General features: G+C 35.2%; 1 protein-coding gene across 7 annotated transcripts; it reads right to left on the bottom strand.

Annotated features, from left to right (window-relative positions):
• Positions 1-997: 997 nt before the first annotated feature.
• On the bottom strand, positions 998-15,125 carry LOC120342500 (uncharacterized). Of its 7 annotated transcripts, none has more exons than XM_078110921.1 (12): positions 14,989-15,125; positions 14,138-14,198; positions 11,640-11,710; positions 11,194-11,289; positions 9,052-9,090; positions 8,297-8,420; positions 6,496-6,605; positions 3,416-3,558; positions 3,076-3,143; positions 2,930-3,001; positions 2,037-2,126; positions 1,001-1,688 (listed from the first exon to the last, which is right to left on the bottom strand). In XM_078110921.1, exons 8-12 carry the CDS (start codon positions 3,436-3,438, stop codon positions 1,531-1,533), a joined length of 411 nt encoding a protein of 136 aa, XP_077967047.1. In that variant the 5' UTR covers positions 3,439-3,558; positions 6,496-6,605; positions 8,297-8,420; positions 9,052-9,090; positions 11,194-11,289; positions 11,640-11,710; positions 14,138-14,198; positions 14,989-15,125; the 3' UTR covers positions 1,001-1,530. The 7 variants fall into 7 exon arrangements, with proteins under 7 accessions (XP_077967046.1, XP_077967047.1, XP_077967048.1 ...); XM_078110922.1 differs by having other exon boundaries at positions 11,194-11,282; XM_078110924.1 differs by lacking the exons at positions 6,496-6,605; positions 8,297-8,420; positions 9,052-9,090.
• Positions 15,126-19,884: the final 4,759 nt, after the last annotated feature.

Raw genomic sequence — 19,884 nt, 5'->3', positions numbered from 1 at the left:
TGTAGCATGGAGAATTTATAGAACATTTTCATATTGAATATTGCTCAAGAAAATCAGTAGTGAGTTGGAAACCCAGGGAACACATTTGTGCGCGTAGGATTATGCCTGGCAACGTTGGTCCCAAGCAGAAGCAAATTTTCTGAAAATAAAAACGCGTGACAACGATGGGCCACGAGGCGGACCATCGTTGTTAACCTTTTTATTTTTATTTTTTTTTTAAATTTTTTTTTCTTTTAATTTTTTTTTCCGTTTTTTTTTCGTTTTTATTTTTAATTTTTTTTTTTTTAATTTTTTTTTTTTTTTCATTTTTTTTTCAATTATTTTTATGTTTTGACAAAATCTCCTATAGTCAGTTAATGATAAATAAGCGTTTTGGTATTGTGTGCGGACGCTCTGCAATTGTTCTCAATGGTGTATTCTATGTTTTCAGTAATTCATTTGTTGACAGGATCAATTATAATAAAAAAAAATTACATATCTTCCATTGACTCCGAAGTCTTCAAGAATCGATTCGAAACAAATATTCCATTCGATTCTGAAATCATCGGGTAATCGAAAATGCCCAGCCCATCTCTTTCTGTCGACGGTCGACGCCATTGTGACATAACAATAGTCATTTCGACCCGGCGTACTAGTATCTAAGATCAAACCACAATTTTCAGATTGGTTCAACGTTTCTTTTCTACAAAAACACTTTGCAGTCCCGAGGATTTTTTTCGTTAAATATGTCATCCAAGAAAAGAACTTGGTCTGATGACTATATGCAGTATGGCATTACCTGCTCAACTGAACGTGACTCCAATGCGAGAATGACGTGAGAATTGCCCCTTTTGAAACGATGCCACGTATCTCTCAATTGGTTACCGAAAAACAGCAGCAGAAGTATCACTAATAAATCTAATAAATAATTGAAGTTTACTGTTTGTTGCAATTTATTTTGCTACAACCAATGGAGCAACCTATTTTTTTTGGTGGTTGATACTCTCTTGACAAAGCATTTCCTTCAAATTTAACTCGCAAAAACAACCTATGCTCAACAGTAAGGCAGCGAATTAATATTCTATCAATTGGAGGCGGTCAAATTTTCTATAAATTTGTACAAAATCGACTTACCCTCACTAAGTTAAGGTTGCGCTCTTAGTTCAAATATTTGGGGTTCGACAGGAGCTTGCGGAATAGCGTAGGAGTTCGGCAGGCTCACAAAGGTTAAGAACCAGTGATTTAAGCGTTCCTCGAAAATTCCGTCGTCGTGGAAACTTTGTGGAAACGTTAAGCGCTACGTTCTAAACAACTATATAGAATCAATTTCCCCAAATACATTTTCCGTAATACCCCACCTTTGAAATAGAGTGAAAGAGAGATTGATAGAATAGTAAATAAAGCAAGTATTCCAAACATTGTCTATCAAACAAACAGTGAAATTGGTGAAAATTTTTTTGTTATGCGTCTGAATATTTATTAGCTATATCGTTCTATAATAGGATGCGTGGATATAATATGAGTCAAACAATCCAGTTTTTGGTCGTGGCATTATTTTGTTGAAATATCGGTTTCAACAGCAACCTTTGAGCACTGAGAAAAATTTAGAGGCGATGTCACATTCAAATCAATCAAAGTATTTCTGACGCCAAGAAGATCTTCCGCTGTTGGATATGGTGTTGGTGTAAACACTCCGACCCATCGAATCCCTGAAAATTTTGAGACTAAGTTGTAATTAACGTTGTATTATGAAAATAATTACTATAGTGAATATTGGTAAGAACTAATCAAAACTAAGTACACCACGGTATTCGTTTTGGTATCACATTTTACACACTTTGGATTTTATTTCATTTCATTAGACTATGACATCTTTTATTTTGTGCGTGTCTGATTGCGCTGGAAACACAATGCTACTATGTTTTTTTATTATCTCATTTAACGCATTTGATGTTTCTCGAAACGGGGACTTGAATTATAAGATATCTACTCACGTTTACTTTCACGCAAAGTAACAACTAATTTGTTTCCTGCAATTGTTACACTTCAAAACTTACCTTCAAATTTATTACAATCAACAGCAAGAATATATGTTAAATAATCTGATGCAAATGAGATCTTTGTGTTGCCATTTGCATAAGATTCAACTGTAAGAATAAACACATAAGTTATACAAATGTTTGTGTTACAAGTGGTCACAATAGAAAGTAATGTACAAATACTGAATAAATCAGTTCATAAAATAGGATTTCCATTAGATTTCTTCCGTTTACTAATGGGTTACTTGATATATTTTATACAACAAGTATCGCATATCGCCTTTTTGTAATGGCGATAGTTTGGAACAGGGCTTAGTTTGTTTTATTAAAAAAAGCATATGTTTCGGTAACTTGTCTAATCTATGACTTTCAACTTAAGGATACTAAGCTAAGCCGTTTCGGCAATCGAGCAAACGCCCGTTGTCGCAATCGAGCAAACTATATTCGCGAAAAACCGGTTTGACAGTAGTTTTATTTTGGGAAATGTAATTCGTGGTCGCAGAACCATATTCTCACTTTTTGCATAAAGCTATATTTTCAAAATTTGGCAGCTACACTTGCCCACAGCCTGGGAACATGTATTTGGCGAGCCTATCAGTAATGCAATATGATAAATTTTAGTTGTACAGGCGAATCCTTTTCTTATCGGAGTTGGGTCGATATCACAGCCACATTGGTGTGGCATGTGAATAGAGTACATGCATCTAAAATATGTATATCATTCGTGACTCTCTCTCTCTCTTTCTATATATATATATATATATATATATGGATAATGAGTTGGCTGTATATACGTATGATAATGCCTGTATATGCATATGTTATTGGCTGCTTATGTATAGCACGTTATCAAAACTATTGCTGAATTTCGACGGAGCGCCTTATATTTATTTTCAAAAATATCACTATACCTTCATCAGCAGCTACTGTATCGTGGAGGTGACAAGAAACAATGGACTCGGCGTCTTCAAATTCCGCGTCTTCTGTAATTATAGAAACACTTATGGTTAGTATGCTAATAATAAATCAAAGGGCGTTATAGTAACTGCGAACTCACGTATTCCTCGATATACTGCTGTTTCGTTGGTTTTAAAAGCTGCCATCACGAATTCCTTAGGATCAGATCTGTATTTACAAATATGAATCTTTATTTGCTGGATATCAAAATAAATTACTTTAAATCCTTGCTAATTTTATCTCTTTAAAACATGGGAGTGCATTATTTCTCATTATTTAAATTAAAATGGATTACAGGAAAAATTCACAAAAATTTTGCTAGTGTCCTACAGTAATTTTTAAAAGATCAATCACGCTTAAATCTATTTATAGTTAGTATCACAGAAATGCGATGTTTACATGTTCAACGAACTAAACATTCTCATTTTACAGTATCTCACCCAGAATAATAGTAGTTTTTCATGTGAAGTCTCGCACTACCTTCGAGGTCATAATTAATATATTTTATGACTTGACAATTGACAACTTTTGAAAATATCTCATCTGAAGATTCAAATGAAAGATACCAGACTGAAGAAGGAATCTAAAAAAAAAATTACAATATTTTTGGATCTTAAATGCAATTGGGTTTTTAATGTTTCCCCAAGATTACAGCTCACCATGTCGAACTGGTTTCACAATTACTTATTGAAGTATTTTTTAATTTAGCATTTCAACAGCTATATTCAAAGTTCTACTTTTCATGTTACCACTCTTTACGTCAAAAATTCTCGAACACGTAAAAACTTGCCTGAGGCCAGTCTACATTCTCCTTTGGTGTCAAACCACATTTGTCATAAACGAACGAGTTTGAATAACTATAGGCGTCTACAATCACAGTAATGTACACTGCTACGTATAGGCTACATATAAACATAATTATTCCGTAGTTCATACGACCTTTCCCCAGCAATTCTTTTTGAAAAATATCAGCTCATGTAAGCCAATCTTTCGATATCAGACGGGATAGGAAATGACGTTTTCCGAAGAAGCTCCATAATTTCTATAGTTTTGTTTAAAGCCTGTTCCACGTATTTGCATGTGTCTGAGCATTTTGTACTTTACAGTTGTAAAATTTTAGGATTTTTCAAGATAAAAAGAGATGAATATAGTTCAGAAATAAAATAATTCACTAATTTACACTGTTCTGGATAGGCTACATATCAACATAATTATTCTGTAGTTTCTTAAACCTTTTTCCAGCAACACCGATGTAAGACAATCCATCGATATCAGATAAGACAGGAAATGACGTTTCCGAAGATACTCCATGATTTCTAAAGTTTTGTTTACAATCTTCTTCTACGTATTCGCATATATCTAAACATTTTGTACTTCACAGTTGTAAAGTTTTAAGTTTTTGCAAAATAAAACGGGCTGAATCAGGATGTTAAAAAAGTAACGCAAAATTTAATCTTCAAACGTTTTATTTATTTTATAAATCACACTAAACTGATTTTATAAATGAATTACGTTATTCGTTTGTGTGTTTCATCAATCTCGTCCTGGAAATACGAGGCGAGAAAGAGAGAGAGAGAGAGAGAGAGCACCGCAGTTGTCAGCCGTGAAGGCCGAGTTGTTAAGACGTTGTACTTGAAATCGGATTCCCGCGCAGGTTCGAACTCCATTAGTGGCGGTAGCCTAAAAGTCTCATTGCGAGCAGCGCATTGGGCACAATGCGTGATTGCATTAGGAGCAGCGCATTGGGCACAGTGAGGCCGCATTAGGAGCAACGCATTGGGCACAATGCGTGGTCGCATTAGGAGCAACGCATTGCGCACAGTCAGGGTTGACAATTCATCCATATTCACCCATCCATTTTATTGTTTATGGAATCTATAATGACAAGCCAGGCACGACTTGAAGATAATAACAACATTGATTCGACCTGACTTGGTACTCGAATTTGCTGGAACTCGGCTGGTGATACGTTACTGTAATTTGCTCGTTGCGAGCACCGCATTAGGAGCAGCACTCCTGCTCATTTTTCAGAGAAACATTTACAACTGTTGTAATATACTTAAATAACTAGTATATTGCACAATAAGTTTTTTCAAAAATATTGAATTATTTCGAACTTTTCCCCCCAGCGGGGAAAAATTTGAATATACCCTTAAATCGAGGACTAATGTAAAAAAACTCAATTCAACAAAAAGTTGCGGTGGCACAATGTGGTATTCGAAAATGGTAAATTTTACACAAATTTATTGATTTCAGAAAAATATTTAATTATTTCGATCTAATTTCGGCTTTGGGGTTAAAATTTGAATGTACCAATAATTTTTCGATCTATGACATTATGTGAACTATATGAACTATGTCAAGTTTTGGGTTTATGAATGACACAAAATGTAATTCGATAAATTAGATAAGAATTGGATATATATTTTAACAAATCTATTCGTACCTATCTGCTCTAGCAAAATGGCAACATCAAATAAAATAATACTCTGTAGATTGTCCAAATTCTAAACCCTAACCATATCGAGCCTGTCGAACCCCTGCGCTATCCTGAAAGCTCCCGTCAAACCCCATTGTACCAAATGGTTGAAATTAGGAGCCCAATCCCGACTTTATAAAGGGGAAGCATAATTTCGTTTAAGGTTATAGAAAATGAAAAGATTCAGGTTAAAAATCCTTGGTTTGCCAACCCAAGATGTTTCAAAGTCATAAGCAGAAAGCATCTAAGGGCACTAGCATATAAGCACAAACACCAAAGCGCGCGACATCCGTGGAGATGACGGGTTCACTAAAACTTACAAACTTACAACTGCGAAACGCTATACAAACAGCAACGCTAATTTATAAGTTGTTGAACGTGTAAGTTTAAATATCTGAGATGAACTGTAGTTAAATTTGCATAATTAGTAGACGCTGTGATAGAAAAGTTCCACATAATATAAAACTGTTTTAATTTAAAGGAACCTCGTCGAACCCCTGGAACAGCACCAACGAACACCAAAAATTTGATTAAACCCTGGTTAAAAACTACTGTTCTAGACTATTGAAAAACTAACAAAACATTATGGCAACGAAATAAACCCGTAAAGTACGAATACAATAAATCCTATAAAATGAGGCCCGACCAATTGTATTAATGCAGCCGCGAATGCCTTCATTGCCTGTATTCTGACCTCATTGCTGGCGACTGGCGCATACTTCGATACTTGTCAAACGATGGAAGAACGTCCAAAAAAGAACATAACCCGCGTCTTTTCGGGAATTATGCATACGAAATTATCAAATTAGCATAATTTATCGCATACCAGCTAAAAACTGCACACCTGCCCGTGAACTAGCGGGTGGAAACCATTGCATTACATGACTCTACGAAATATAAAATAAAATTGGGCGAAATATTTTGGACATCTTGTGAGAATATTTCACATATTTACAGCTCTTCTTGACTAGCGGGATTTAACATGATATATCAGTTTATACCTGACAAAATATGAATTGAAAGATTCATAAGATTACATACTTGCTCTTTACTCTTTACACTATATAGGCTTCCATCTCACTCCGTGAGGCACCAGACTAATAACAATGTCCGTTTGATGCAATGACACTTTCAAGCAGTGATTTAGAAAGCTGAAAATAAATATATAGTTCCATTATCAAGTTTTGGAGTTATAAATCACAAAAAAATGCTTATTAACAGAGGTAAAGCAAAGGTAAGCTTATATTAAAAATACATAAAAAATATTATTTTGACCACGTAGAAATGCTATTTTTGCCGATTTATTCATGTGGTTAGTATCAATAAAAAAAGGTGCTCCAACAAAACTGAGTTACGGGAACATTTAACACTAAGTATTGTAGTTATTACCAATTTGCGAAGTTCTTTAATTATTATTTAATACGGAAGGAAACACGGACACGATCTAAAATTAAACGCATAGAAATGTCAACTATCCGCTTCACAAATATCGCACCCCGGGGTCAATAAAGATGATATTGTTCGCTTAAAATTGGGACCGTAATTTACAAACTGTGATACAAACTGTGACAGTCTTCCAGTAGATATTGTCACGACGGTGGTTTCGGCGGCCGACATCCCAATTAATGTCGTTTAAAATGCTGATTATTCGGTGTTCGTTAAAAATATTCGATTAACTCGATTAAAAAATACGATTTTGACCGCCACTTATTACGGCGCAAGTAAATAACCATTGAATGGAAATAAAAGTTCTACTTCATAACAATAAATTCCAAGTAATAGTTTCACATTTCATGCATTTGATCGGCGCTACATGCGAGCGTATTTTTGCACATTATAACACTACTGGCATCTGCGAGTTTTAGTTCTCTCTGAAATTAATTTGCCCGAATTTTTGATGTTTTATTTCTAAATGCGGGTACCCGCTGACTACGGATTAATGGTCGATGTTTGAAATACGACTTGTAAAATATTGACCAACACCGTCAGGCAATGAGAGACGGGCTACAACGTAACTGTGGAATTTCGCTGTGAACCACCATACATTGTTCTTTTTTTAAACGCATTACGTCGTCGTGAATTGCACTTTTGGCGCACTCTTTTAATTTCATCGTAACCTCCATTGGAAAAACCTGGCTTCGTCCCTGGATGCGGCCATATTTAAAATGCGGTATTTATTGGCTTAATTGTGTTTAATGAAACCTGCAGTTGCGACGACATATGACAATATAAATTCATTACAACTCAAAATTACCGCGTCAATCCGCGGAAATGAAATGAAGAACAATGAAACCAAGTGTAACAACACTGACTCCGACCCGCCGTAGGCCTGTCACTCTGATTCTTTTTAAGGTTTCTTCACCGTTTGAAATATCCCAAGATATGGACAAAAAATTATTGCAAAAAAAAATCGATCGATATATTTTGCATTAATTATTTTATATATCGTCACATACCGAGAAAAATTCGTATGCGGCTCCATAGGTAGTTAGTTTCAAAATAGACAAAAGGTACATCGCGTGCACAATTTACCTTGTTTGATTTCAGTTACTATTATGGTATATATTTTGAAGAAATCCTAACATAACACCAAATTTTGTGATTTACAATGTCTGGGAAGCGTTTTCAGTCTGCTGCGAGGCTGCTAGAACAAAACTTATGGTGATATCTTCCGTTTTAGATTTTAGTTTTAATATTTTGTAATGCCGCTTTTCAATCAAGAAATTGGGTTGCGGATTCACCTTTTTATCATTTATCTCTTCACCGATTTTTATAATATAGTATTCTAACTTGTTTGTGATGAATGTAAATTAGAAAGATTCAAAAGATTTTAATAACATACTTGTTCTTTAGACTCGATGCAGCCACCTCTCTCAGTGATGCATTATCGGACAAATAACTCCGCATGTCTTTTGATGTAATGATAAACTGTCCTTCTTTCCGCTTTCAAGAAGAGTTTCAGGAAGCTGAAATTTATGCGAGATAATGAACTGTAGGTAAATTTTGTATAATATTGATTTGATCAAATATAGTTGTTCGAACTATGTCATTATTAAGTTTTGAGTTTAACAGTTACGGAAAATGTAATTTAACAGGAGCACAGAGAAGCTATGCCTATACTTTGTCTACATAGAATAAAAATATTAATTTTCAGTTCATTCACAAAATATTCACAGATTTCTCCCTAATTTACAAACATTACTTTGGAATGATCTGTCAGTGTACAATATTGCAACACATCATATATATAAATTATATTTATATTCATTGGAAAGCATGTTGAAAATACGGCTACATATTTAAGAAATGTAAATATCGAAAATTAGACGGAAAAGATAAAATCTAACAAATATTTCTGTTTCTAATTACCTTTACGTCCTCAAAAAATGGCCCACGCCATTGTGATAAGCTATGCTTATTCTAGAGATACAAAGACGACAACTTGTACTGATATTCATTTACGTTCATTCTTAAATTATTTGCAGATTTTCAATATTATAAATATTACTTATTCGAAAGGATTTATCAGTGTGCTATGTTGTATTTCATTATCCAAATCTTAATTAGTGAATTATTTATTAGTGTGTTATATTTTACCTTTCAAGTTCTCTATATTCTTTCTTCCCCAGCGACTTCCTGAAAATATACCTTATAGATAACCTCAGCCACAGACATTGTAGACATTATATATATATATAAATATAAGAACATGACAGATCATGACTAGGATATAAACGATAGGGAAATAAGGAATATATTCCCAGATTCGAACACCTATGAACATGAGACGGTATGATTACTGAGGCTACTAGCAATAGGGATATAGACTGACTATAGTAGATTTACTATATTGGTGGGATCTCATGTATATAGTAACCTTGGAAATTTTAGTTTGGGACACAAATCACATTGTTACCCAGTACTAAAGGGTGTACGATTCCCGGTTATATTGATGCATATTGATGCACTTGATTCTACTGAATCATATAATATCGTTATTGGAAACTTAATGTGATTTTAGTTCGAAACACATGTAAACACGAATGACATGGTTAACTAGTACCAAAGGGGGTAAGATACACGATTAAATTAAAAGTCAAGTCAAGTTTATTTTTTCCAATCAGTAAAAAGTATCATAACCATAAAATACGACACAAAGAAAATTTACACAGTTTTACTGGGGAAGGGACGTCGGAACCAAAGGGAACCAAATTGGTTATCGAGCAGCGACACGCAAGTTCCCAATATCTAATTAAAAAAGTAAGAATTCTAGAGTTTTGAAACTACCATACAGTATCTTATATTGACGATGAGTGCCGTATGGAAGATCTAACTAACACGATTCAGTAGAGATTATATAGGAGAGTTTATATTAATTAAGCTCTTCTAATACACATGATTAGGCATAACATGACGTGACCCGCACAAACAATAGGGAAAATATCACACATATTTCTATGTCTCTATTTTTAAATAGTTATGAACATGGACGGTATGATACCTTAGGACTTTCACCGAAGGGATAAGAACTAAAAAGGAGTTTACACTTGGTTGAATATAATTTATACAGTATCGTTTTTGGAAATTTTAGTCGGGTACAAGTTCTTTAAGATGTAAGATTAACGGCTATCTTAATTCACTAAGTATGACTCACTCCTATTATATCATTACAGTATTGGAAATTTGGGGCGATTTCAGTTTGAACTAGTGGGGAACATCACTGGCATGATTATCAACTGTTTACTACCAGAGCGTCCAGGTCACAGTGAGCTACAGTTACATTTAAGAAATTAGCCTGATTACTTTATATAGTATGGTAGTTAGTGTCAACTACCATTTGTGGCAAAAACGCTCATCAGATTGATAAAAAAGACCAGGACTAGGATTTCAAAAAAGTCAGACATATTAGTATATATAGGCACCCTATGATAAACAACAAGTTAAACAATAAGTTTTAATATTCGCATGGTTATTAAGTTGGGGTTGTGTTTCAACCAAATTGCACTTAACGAGGGAGGCATAGTTCAAATTCTTTCCGTATCTCTGCAGATATACACTGCTGAACTAAAAGTATCCCTATGAAAAAATTTGTCGTAATCACAACGTGACACACTATTGCGATGAAACGCCTTTCATTTATGCTGGCCTAATGACCTTCAAATAGACTGACATTACAAGATAGTAATTGGCCTTTCGGTTTGGACGATTAAACGAAACGGCAGCAAATGGGACAACACAGCAGTTAGCCCCTGCGCTGTACTGACTATGCCATTATTCACCGGATATTGCTACAGTTAATTTGTAGGACAGAATATTTAATTCCGCGATTCTACAAAATGAGCATGGTTTGGTTTTGACAGATTTTGACATATACAATTATGAGCGCGCATTGGTGCCCAAACTGACACAAAGAAGATCAATGTAATGCATTCTTGTATCTCGACTATTGGGAGAGAACGAAAAAAAGCCTAATTTTTATTTCTAAAACATGGCCCTAGCCTTATTCACTGGGCCGACTCAATAGCCAGAATAAAACGGTAGACGTGCGAATCGTGTTATTATGGAATTTTGAGATTGTAATTTTTAGAAAATTTCATTTGACAGACTAACCACAAAACTGAGCTTATACTCAATATATTGAAAGTAATAATTTGTCTGTAGATTTTCCGAAAAAAATACAATATATCATTCATTTATCGACATCTAAATTGAAAGATTTCAAATGATTTGATTACATACTTGCTCTTCAGACTTGATAGGCCTCCCTCTCACTCAGTGATGAAAACCTGGCACTTGACGAATTTCTTTTGGTACAATGATGAATTGTTCTGTCAACTTTCAAGCAGTGTTTTAAAAAGATGAAAATCAATATATATGTCATGATTTTGTGTAAGCCAATTCTAAATTTGAATTAAACTAAATTTCGTTGAGCCAACTATGTCATTTTCACTTTTCACACTTTTTCACACTTTTCACTTTAATTCACACAAATGCTATTTGACAGAGACACTGCAAGTTCAAAAATATACGTTAGTTTCAATAAAATACGTAACGGGGAAATTTCGACATTTGATTTCATAAAAGCCAAACTTTTCTCCGATTCTTTTTTCTAAAATACACAAAACTAAGAAAATATGGACAAATAAAATATTCAATGAAATTGACAACGGCACATTATCACTCACCATCAACGAAGTGCTGTCCGCAAACAGTATAACACAAGCGAGATGACTTCTGGACTGGACACCAAGCAGTCCTGCCAATAGATGATATTCACATATTTAAAAACAGTGGAATATAACTGAAGATCCGTTTCATTGTCTATACTCTAGTTCAGCGTTTCCCAACATTTTTCGGTCGCAGACTATTTTCTCACTGGCGAAAACCTTTGCGGACTCAAGGTGCGTTCATTGCAACCGTACTCTGTGAGAAGAAGCGATTAAAGCAATTGCGCGCTCGTGGTAAATAAGGCTAATAGAGAAAACCGCAAGTGCTAGAGACACGCCCGAGGTAAAAGAGCCGACTTTTTTAGTGTATAATGGCGTTTCCGTCGCACAATATTCAATCCATGACAACGACGAGAATTTAAAATGTCTTTCTATTTTAATTTATAATTTAATTGTGTTCATGGCCGCGGTTGTGTTCAACTCGCGGTTGCGTCGACTTACGACAATATGAAAGCATTACTTCTTTAAAATGCCACGGCAATCTGCGAACATAATAATGTGAGAATAATATTGCCCGATTATATTTAGTTTTGATACATATTTTTGCGATCTTGCGAATTTGTTATCGCCGTTAGAAAAATCCTACTATCTGCTATAAAGTTCCAGAAAGTACAACTTGATTTAGCACTTATTAAAAATATATTTAAAGTATATTAGTAAATCAAAAATACATATTCATCGCCTTGCTTGCTTCACTATTAATTTAATTGTGATGATTTTAATCTGCAGTTGTGTTGACGAAATAAAAGCAACGCGTGGTAAAGTGCCCAAATATATTTTGTTTTGATTCGTAATTTTGTGAATTCGGCAAATCTGAGCTGTTCGTACTAGCGCTCCAGTACTGTACGTACCAATGTGGAGGCAATAGAGCAAGGAATCTTAAGGAAAATGCCCTGGTACGTATACTACGGTAGCACCTGAAATTTTGCGATTTTCAATTTTTAACAAAACGTTTTTAATCGATCGCGGACCATCATAAAACATAACCTATGGTTATCTCCGTTTTGTTTTTGGTATTTTGTATCGCCGCTTTTCAATTTAGAAAATTTGGGTTGCCACCATTGACACCTACCAGAATTTTTTTTATTTCTCGTTGTTCGAACTCACGAGAAACACCACTATAAGGTATATCTATCGAAGCGTCACCGTTACTAAATTTTCGAATAGTAAATTGCTATTCTGATAGTTGAGTATTCGGATATCTACTCATTAACCAGTAATTATTGTCTCGAATATTGTTATGTAAATAAATTTGCCTTTTATGTTTCATGTAAATTCTAACTTAAATCGTAACTTGGCTGATAGTTGAAGTTTCGCAAAAACGTTTGCAGTCCGCAGTGAATTTCTGGCTCGTTGCGGACTCATTCAAACGCTCCGCGGACTCATTTGAGACCGCAGACTCGGGTTGGGAAACACTGCTCTAGTGACTAGTCTATACTATACGTACAGCCAACGGAACAATACGAAATAACCATTTTCAACAGCCAAACAAAACGGAAACGTATAATCCGACTTGCAACTGACAGGAGCCAAATGGACGTTTTTGTTTTTTTTCTGTCCAGTAAACAAAGTCACGTGATCCGTGCAAGCCCTCTGCAGGGCTGGCTACTCAACTGGCGGACCGCGGTCCGAATCCGGACCTTTCGAGTATTGGATTTGGACCGCACCTAATTATTTATTTTGGATCATTAGCCCCACTTTTTGAATTTCCTATCATAAAATGACTTTCATAGTTTTGAATATATAGGAAAAGAAATATAACACCATAATAAACAATTTTAATATGCTACTAATCATTAGTCGGTCGAGGAAATGCTCGTTTAAGGATGCCGAAATATCAGTTTTGGAAAGACCGGACCCAAATAATTTTGAAGTTTTGTTTGCGGACCTTCGATAAAAATAGTTGAGTAGCCCTGAAGTCTATATGACTAATTACCTCTGATCAGTAACTTGTAGAATTATCACATTGTTCACGGTAGGGATCGCAAACTGGAGATTGCTATCCAGCAGAGAAGCGAGCAACAAATTTTATGGGTCGCAAAGAGTACACCAATTTGATACAAGCTACTATATTTTTTCGGACTACTGCTTCAAAACACAATTATTAAAATTTGTACAAAATCTAAATCTTACAATTTCGATAGAATGCACAGGATCAAATAAGCAGCGTAACAATGTTGGCTCGCATCGAACTATTTAGCAATTTGAACGTGAACGTGAGTCTTACTTTTTTGGGCTTTTGAATCGAAAGACAAATATTAAAACATGTGAAAATATAAATCTTACAATTTCGAGGGAAAACACACGATCAAATGGCATAACGATGCCGACTTTGATCGAAAGACCCGAGACGCGGTGCGCTCGCATCTAATTGTTTAGCATTTTAAACGAAAACAGTGGTATACAGGAATAAAATAGGCGTCGAAAGTCAAATGAAATGTTTAAATGATATTTACTTGTATTATTCCTCGTTCGTTACTTTTTGTCTTTGAATCTCAACCTTTAATAGTTCTGCATCTGAAAAAACGTTAATATATAGATAAATAAACTGTCGCAGAATTCTCTTGCACACTAAATGAACAGCGGGACTGAATCCATCGGATCTTTTGCCCAAAGCTCCCGCCACGTTTTAAAATGACATATTAGTAATTATCCATTTGGGGTTAGGAAGGATTTAAAGAATTTCCAGCGCAATCTGTATTTCTAACTTAAACTGGATAATTACTAATTCTCTTATTTTTTGAACGTTGGTAGGGTCTTTGTACAAAGATCCAATCTATACACGTAGTATTCGTACCAAGATGACGCATAACCTGAACCCTAACCAGGTACACATACTGTGTTCATGTTGTGCACCATCTTGGTACGAATACTACCGGATCGCCCTATACACAATAAAATATCAAAGTGAAAAGGCTACGGCAAATCTCTATTAAGCCATTGATTTTGCGCTACATTTGCGAAAGTTTTGAAAGTTATGCATTACATTCATGTAAAGCTTGCCATGTTGAATGCAGCTTACGTAGCGACGTAGATCAGTATATTACGTTTAAGTTTCTCAATATGATAAGTTTATGTATTGCCATATAGCTTTTAAGTTCGACCAGTTGTGAGGAAACGATGGAACCCGATCTTAGTGATTTCGATACAAAAGAGAATTATTATCCATCAATCTAGACTTCTGTATTAGGTTAGAAATTCTAATTCGTACAAGCCCGAAAACCTCTAATTTGCCACTTATACAATAGAGAAATGAAATCAATATAATAGCAATGAAAACAATAGGTATAAAGAACATTTAGCTCACCTGAATATTGTTTCGAACTCGCTGTCATAACCCAACAGTCAGCTTATCCAAACATCCTACACAAAATCAAACCTCATCCTACCACGAACATTTGTGACTGCGATGTCGCTTGTGGCTTCCCGCGCACAAATATTTTGTAATCAAATATTTTTAACTGATTACTTTAATTACTCCAGGTTGTCGTTAATCACGCTTCTAACACGTGATCTTAAAGTTGCAGAATGCAGATGACGGTTGGGATTTGCTTTATACATTTTCTGATCGTATAATACCTAGTTCATAGTATTCTGGGGGGTGTTTATTTCAGATCTCACATTTTTGCATCGGTGACGGGAGCTTAGTACAAAGAATCCAGCAATTCGAATATATTTGTCTGTTACATTTGTCGAGTAAACGCGCACGTGAATGTCATCAAAAATGTAACCTTCCTACCACTCAATGAAAGAATAACGGCGTGTACAAGTTTAGCGTTATATCAATGCATTCTCTAAATTGACCTACAAATCTTGACTTGCGCAGCCACGAATGTTTTCATACAATAACGTGCCGGCGATGTCCTTAAAGTGGAGTCACAATGTGTCGTTGTTTCGATGCCTACTGTACAGTAATTTCTCCGCTCAAACCAAACGGCAGAGACATAACATCAGCAACAGCATTAATCACGGTACTATATGAATTGACTGCTCAAGACAAGAGCATACCGACGACAACATCTAATAGTGTATAGATCAACTATTCGAGACCATTCAAATATTTGGTGTTATAAAGCTCGTGAAGAGGTAGGCTGTTATTTACGAAGCCCCACAATAAGAACATAACAAAGACAAATTGTTACTTACCGATTGATAATAATGAGTGATTTGAAATTACTCCATTTAATAACTCAGATGTATTTGCTGCTATTTAATTTTTATTATTGTCATTTTGAGTAAACGAATAGTTCGCGGAGACCCTAGTTCTGTATGAAGCACTTTGAGTCTGTCTCTACAGTAGACCACTTGGTAAAAAGCGATCATGATATAGGTATGTACGACCATAAAGAACAATCCTGAACAATTCCGTCATCCAGCGTAAGGGTATACACGTATATTAATGTGTTTAGTATCTATGTCAGCCAGTATATTGCAGCTTGATTTCTAACCTAAGATTACCCCGCTTGGATTCGCAGGTTCAAATCCAGTAGGGGATAATTTAGTACCAGAGGATTGCTGACGGCTTCCTCCCACCATCGCTTCCCAAACTTTTTTCGCCACGGAATATTAATACTTTTTATGATTTAATTTCATTTTTTTCTCTACTTTCGCTTGAGGCACATAATATGCAGCACCTACGCCAAATGGATTTTTCGAACCGTCAGAAAATACTTGTACATAGTCTCGATAGTTTTCGTGTATATGGTCAAGAAATGACGTTTGAAATATTGTTGGTGAACATGTTGTACCATAAATCGTTAACGATGTATCAATTTGCGGTGGCTTCATTATCCAGGGAGGAATCTCGAAATTGACTTTTTTTGCAACAGAGGAGTCGGTAAAACAGCTGTTGGTTGTTTTCATATTAGACGTTGCAAATGATGGTTTGTCAAGAAAATATTCTTCCCACGACTGTTGGAATAATTGTGCTGTAATTTCGCTGTCATGAGGAAACATTCCGCATTTGTAATGTAGACATTTTCTATAATGTATATTATGTAAAGACATTTCGTTACACTGGGATTGTAACGCTATAATAGGAGTACTTTTTAATGCAACCGAACATTGTGATTGGATTACAGCCAGTTTCCGCAATATAGTCGTTGTTCTTATTGTTCCTGTTCTTGTTCTTTGACACGTTTTTAAAAAGTCGCTTTTCTCTTTGATTACTGGACCAATTGCTTTGAAATTTTCAGTAGGTAAAGATGGAATTTTTTTCTAGAAGGCTATTACTTTTATTAATTTCAAATATTCCTGTGAGCTTTATTCGTTTTTATTTTGAGCTATGACGTCATCAGAATTTGCCACCATGTGGCGATTCCGCAAACATATATTGATCACTTGATCAGCGAACAGGTTCCGTGGTCAAGCCTGCTGGTAAGTTACCGTACCGTACCACAGTGAATTTCAGCGAGACGTGTCCATATATTTAAGCATAGCTCTCTTGTTTATTATCTAATTTTAATCCCTTCAATATTTGTATACTGTAAGTAAACAATTATTTTCGACTGTGACCACTTGTAACACAAACATTTGTTTAATTTATATGTTTATTATCACAGCTGAGTCCTATGAAACTGACAACACGAAGATCGTGTTTGCATCAGATTATTCAACATTTATCCTGACTGTTGATTGTAATAAATTTGAAGGTAATTTTTGAAGTGTAACAATTGCAGGAAACAAATTAACTTTTACTTTTCATACAACCGCAAGTTTAGGAACTTGGGCGAAGATCTTATTTATTAAGTAACCGCTTCAGGAAACCGACCGTTCCGTGAATTTAGAAACGTCAAACCAGATTAGGTACTTAAAATAAATTTCCCAGATTTAAACTCGGCATGCTTGGTGACATGTCATTAGCCATTTCTTGCATTACCGAACATAAAGTTGCTTAAAATTAAATGTTAAAATGACTTTTCGGCGTTTCATTGTGAAAAAGGCGATTTTGGGTCGTTAAAACACTCTAGTTATGTAAATAGCATGGATTTAAAAATGACCAAAAGTTTTTCCAAAAGCTGGTATGAGTTACTTGTATGGAAAACACTCATTAAGTTGTAACCAGATAAGAAATGTCATGTCCTACTTCCTTTAAAACACTTTGTATTAGCTCTTCAGTGATCCCTTCCATCCTTTGCCAAGTAATGTTTCGAATATGTAAACATTTTACTCGACCCTGCATGGCCGTTGAGCCAAGAGTAGAACGTAAAATCAATCGTGAATTCCGTTGTAACAATGCACACTGACTCGTTCACGAATTGTTGCGTCTATTATCATCAAAAAGGATTACAATTGTTAAATTTTGAAGCATTTGGGCAGTTAATTAAGCCTCAAGGCATGACATAATCAAAATCATCAAGTGAAGTGCTGAATTTGCAAATTCCGTAAAGAAAATTGAGCATTACTCAGTACGTATTTTAGCTATAATAACCATCGGGGTGTTGTTTTGTTGAAAAAAAAAACGTTAAAACTTGAAGGAATTAGGTATAATTAGAGTCTGACCCTCTATTAGGCACAAAGGCCTAGAAATGCCCTTATTGCCAATTTATTTAATCGCTATTTTAAATCAACATTCAGGATTCACGCAATCGTAAATTTGCTAGGTTTATCTATCTAATTCTAAAATAACACGGACACCATAGAAAAGCACGAGAAACTTAAATATCATTATAATAAATATCTGCATCTCGGTTACCGTTCACTTTAAACATGCACGGTTAATTTACAAGCGGTGATACGGAAGATCGAATCCAAGGCAGAGGATAACCTTAGAATAGAATTAATTTGGTTTTGAAATCAGTCCTTGAATGTATTCAACAGCTGTCGCTGATGTGAACGCAAGGGTATACTAGAAATATGAAATTTCGATATTCGGCGACCGCTTATTCTTGCAAAAACGAGAAAGGGCGTAAATATAGAATACCAACTTTAGGATACCGCCGCCAAAACGATCGCGGTGACAAAGACAATCAGAAATTATGATAAAATTAACCATTAAAAAACGCTTTATTGCCGACTTTTTAATGTTTCTATTAATTTCCAAATGGAGTATCGACCTCCGACGTTCTGGATCCCTGTTATGTATAAAAAAAACATTCAAATTATCCGATTCGAAAAAATATTCAATTTTGCCCACCCTACCCTAACAGCTTTTTAATTAGGCTTTGATTTCTAATAAGTTTGTCAAAGCGGGTCGTAATCGTTGAGGATGCAAGCTGCAGTAGCTGCTTGAGATGATCGCCAGATTTTTCGGGACTATTTTCGATTACTGTAACAAAATTAAAATGCTATAGAAATTAAAATAATCATCGAGTTATTTGATTTATACATAAGATCTGGAAATGCGACAAAAACTGAAAATCCACGAAAGCAAGCCAATGATTACAGCCATGTCTAAAATCTTTCCAAGTGAAAAGTGTCCGATTGGCCGCGAAAACGCTCACTGTCGCGTCACTATTGCATCTTATAGGTTAGTCAACGCTACGCAAATAAACACGGGGGAATCCATTCGACTAACTAATAGACTTCAGCATTTTAATTTCGAGTCAATGATTAGTTTTCATAGAAAAAATTTCTTTGAAAATAATTAATTTTTAAAACATCAACGGGAGCCGCAGGAAAGGTTGTCGAGAGCCGCATGCGGCTCTCAAACCCTAGTTTGAGAATCACTGGTATACACCAACATCATATCCAACAGCGGAATATCTTCTTGGCGCCAGGAATACTTTAATTGATTTGAATGTGACATCACCTCTAAGCAGCGCCGGATTAACCATTAAACAATATAAGCACGTGCTTAGGGCATCAAGCAAAGAGGAGCACCACAGAAATTTTAGAGCAGAATCAGACGACTCAAACTTCAACATGTTCGCTCATTTTTCGTCTTCAAGTATCATATTAACCTTCTTTATTAAAAATAAACACTGAAACTTATTCATTGGACACGAAATGGGCCTATGAGTCGGTTTTCTAAATTGTTGTTGTTTTTTCTTTCTAGTATTCACCTTGTTGCTGCATTTCTGTTTTAAAAAAATTGGGATCCCGGAATTCAAACCCTTTTTCTAACTCTTTGTGCCTTTATTTTAGTAAAAACACTCCTCTGTTTACAAGCGTCGGCCATGTGGCAGTAGTGACAAAACGCAGAGGCGACTTAACGCCGCGTAATCCAGTTTTTTTTTAGCTAGGTCCCAAAATACCAACTTAG

Source organism: Styela clava, chromosome 3, assembly GCF_964204865.1.
Source record: "Styela clava chromosome 3, kaStyClav1.hap1.2, whole genome shotgun sequence".
Lineage (NCBI taxonomy): Eukaryota > Metazoa > Chordata > Ascidiacea > Stolidobranchia > Styelidae > Styela > Styela clava.
The sequence above is the reverse complement of the archived record's forward strand: the minus strand, read 5'-3'. Positions and strand labels throughout refer to the sequence as shown.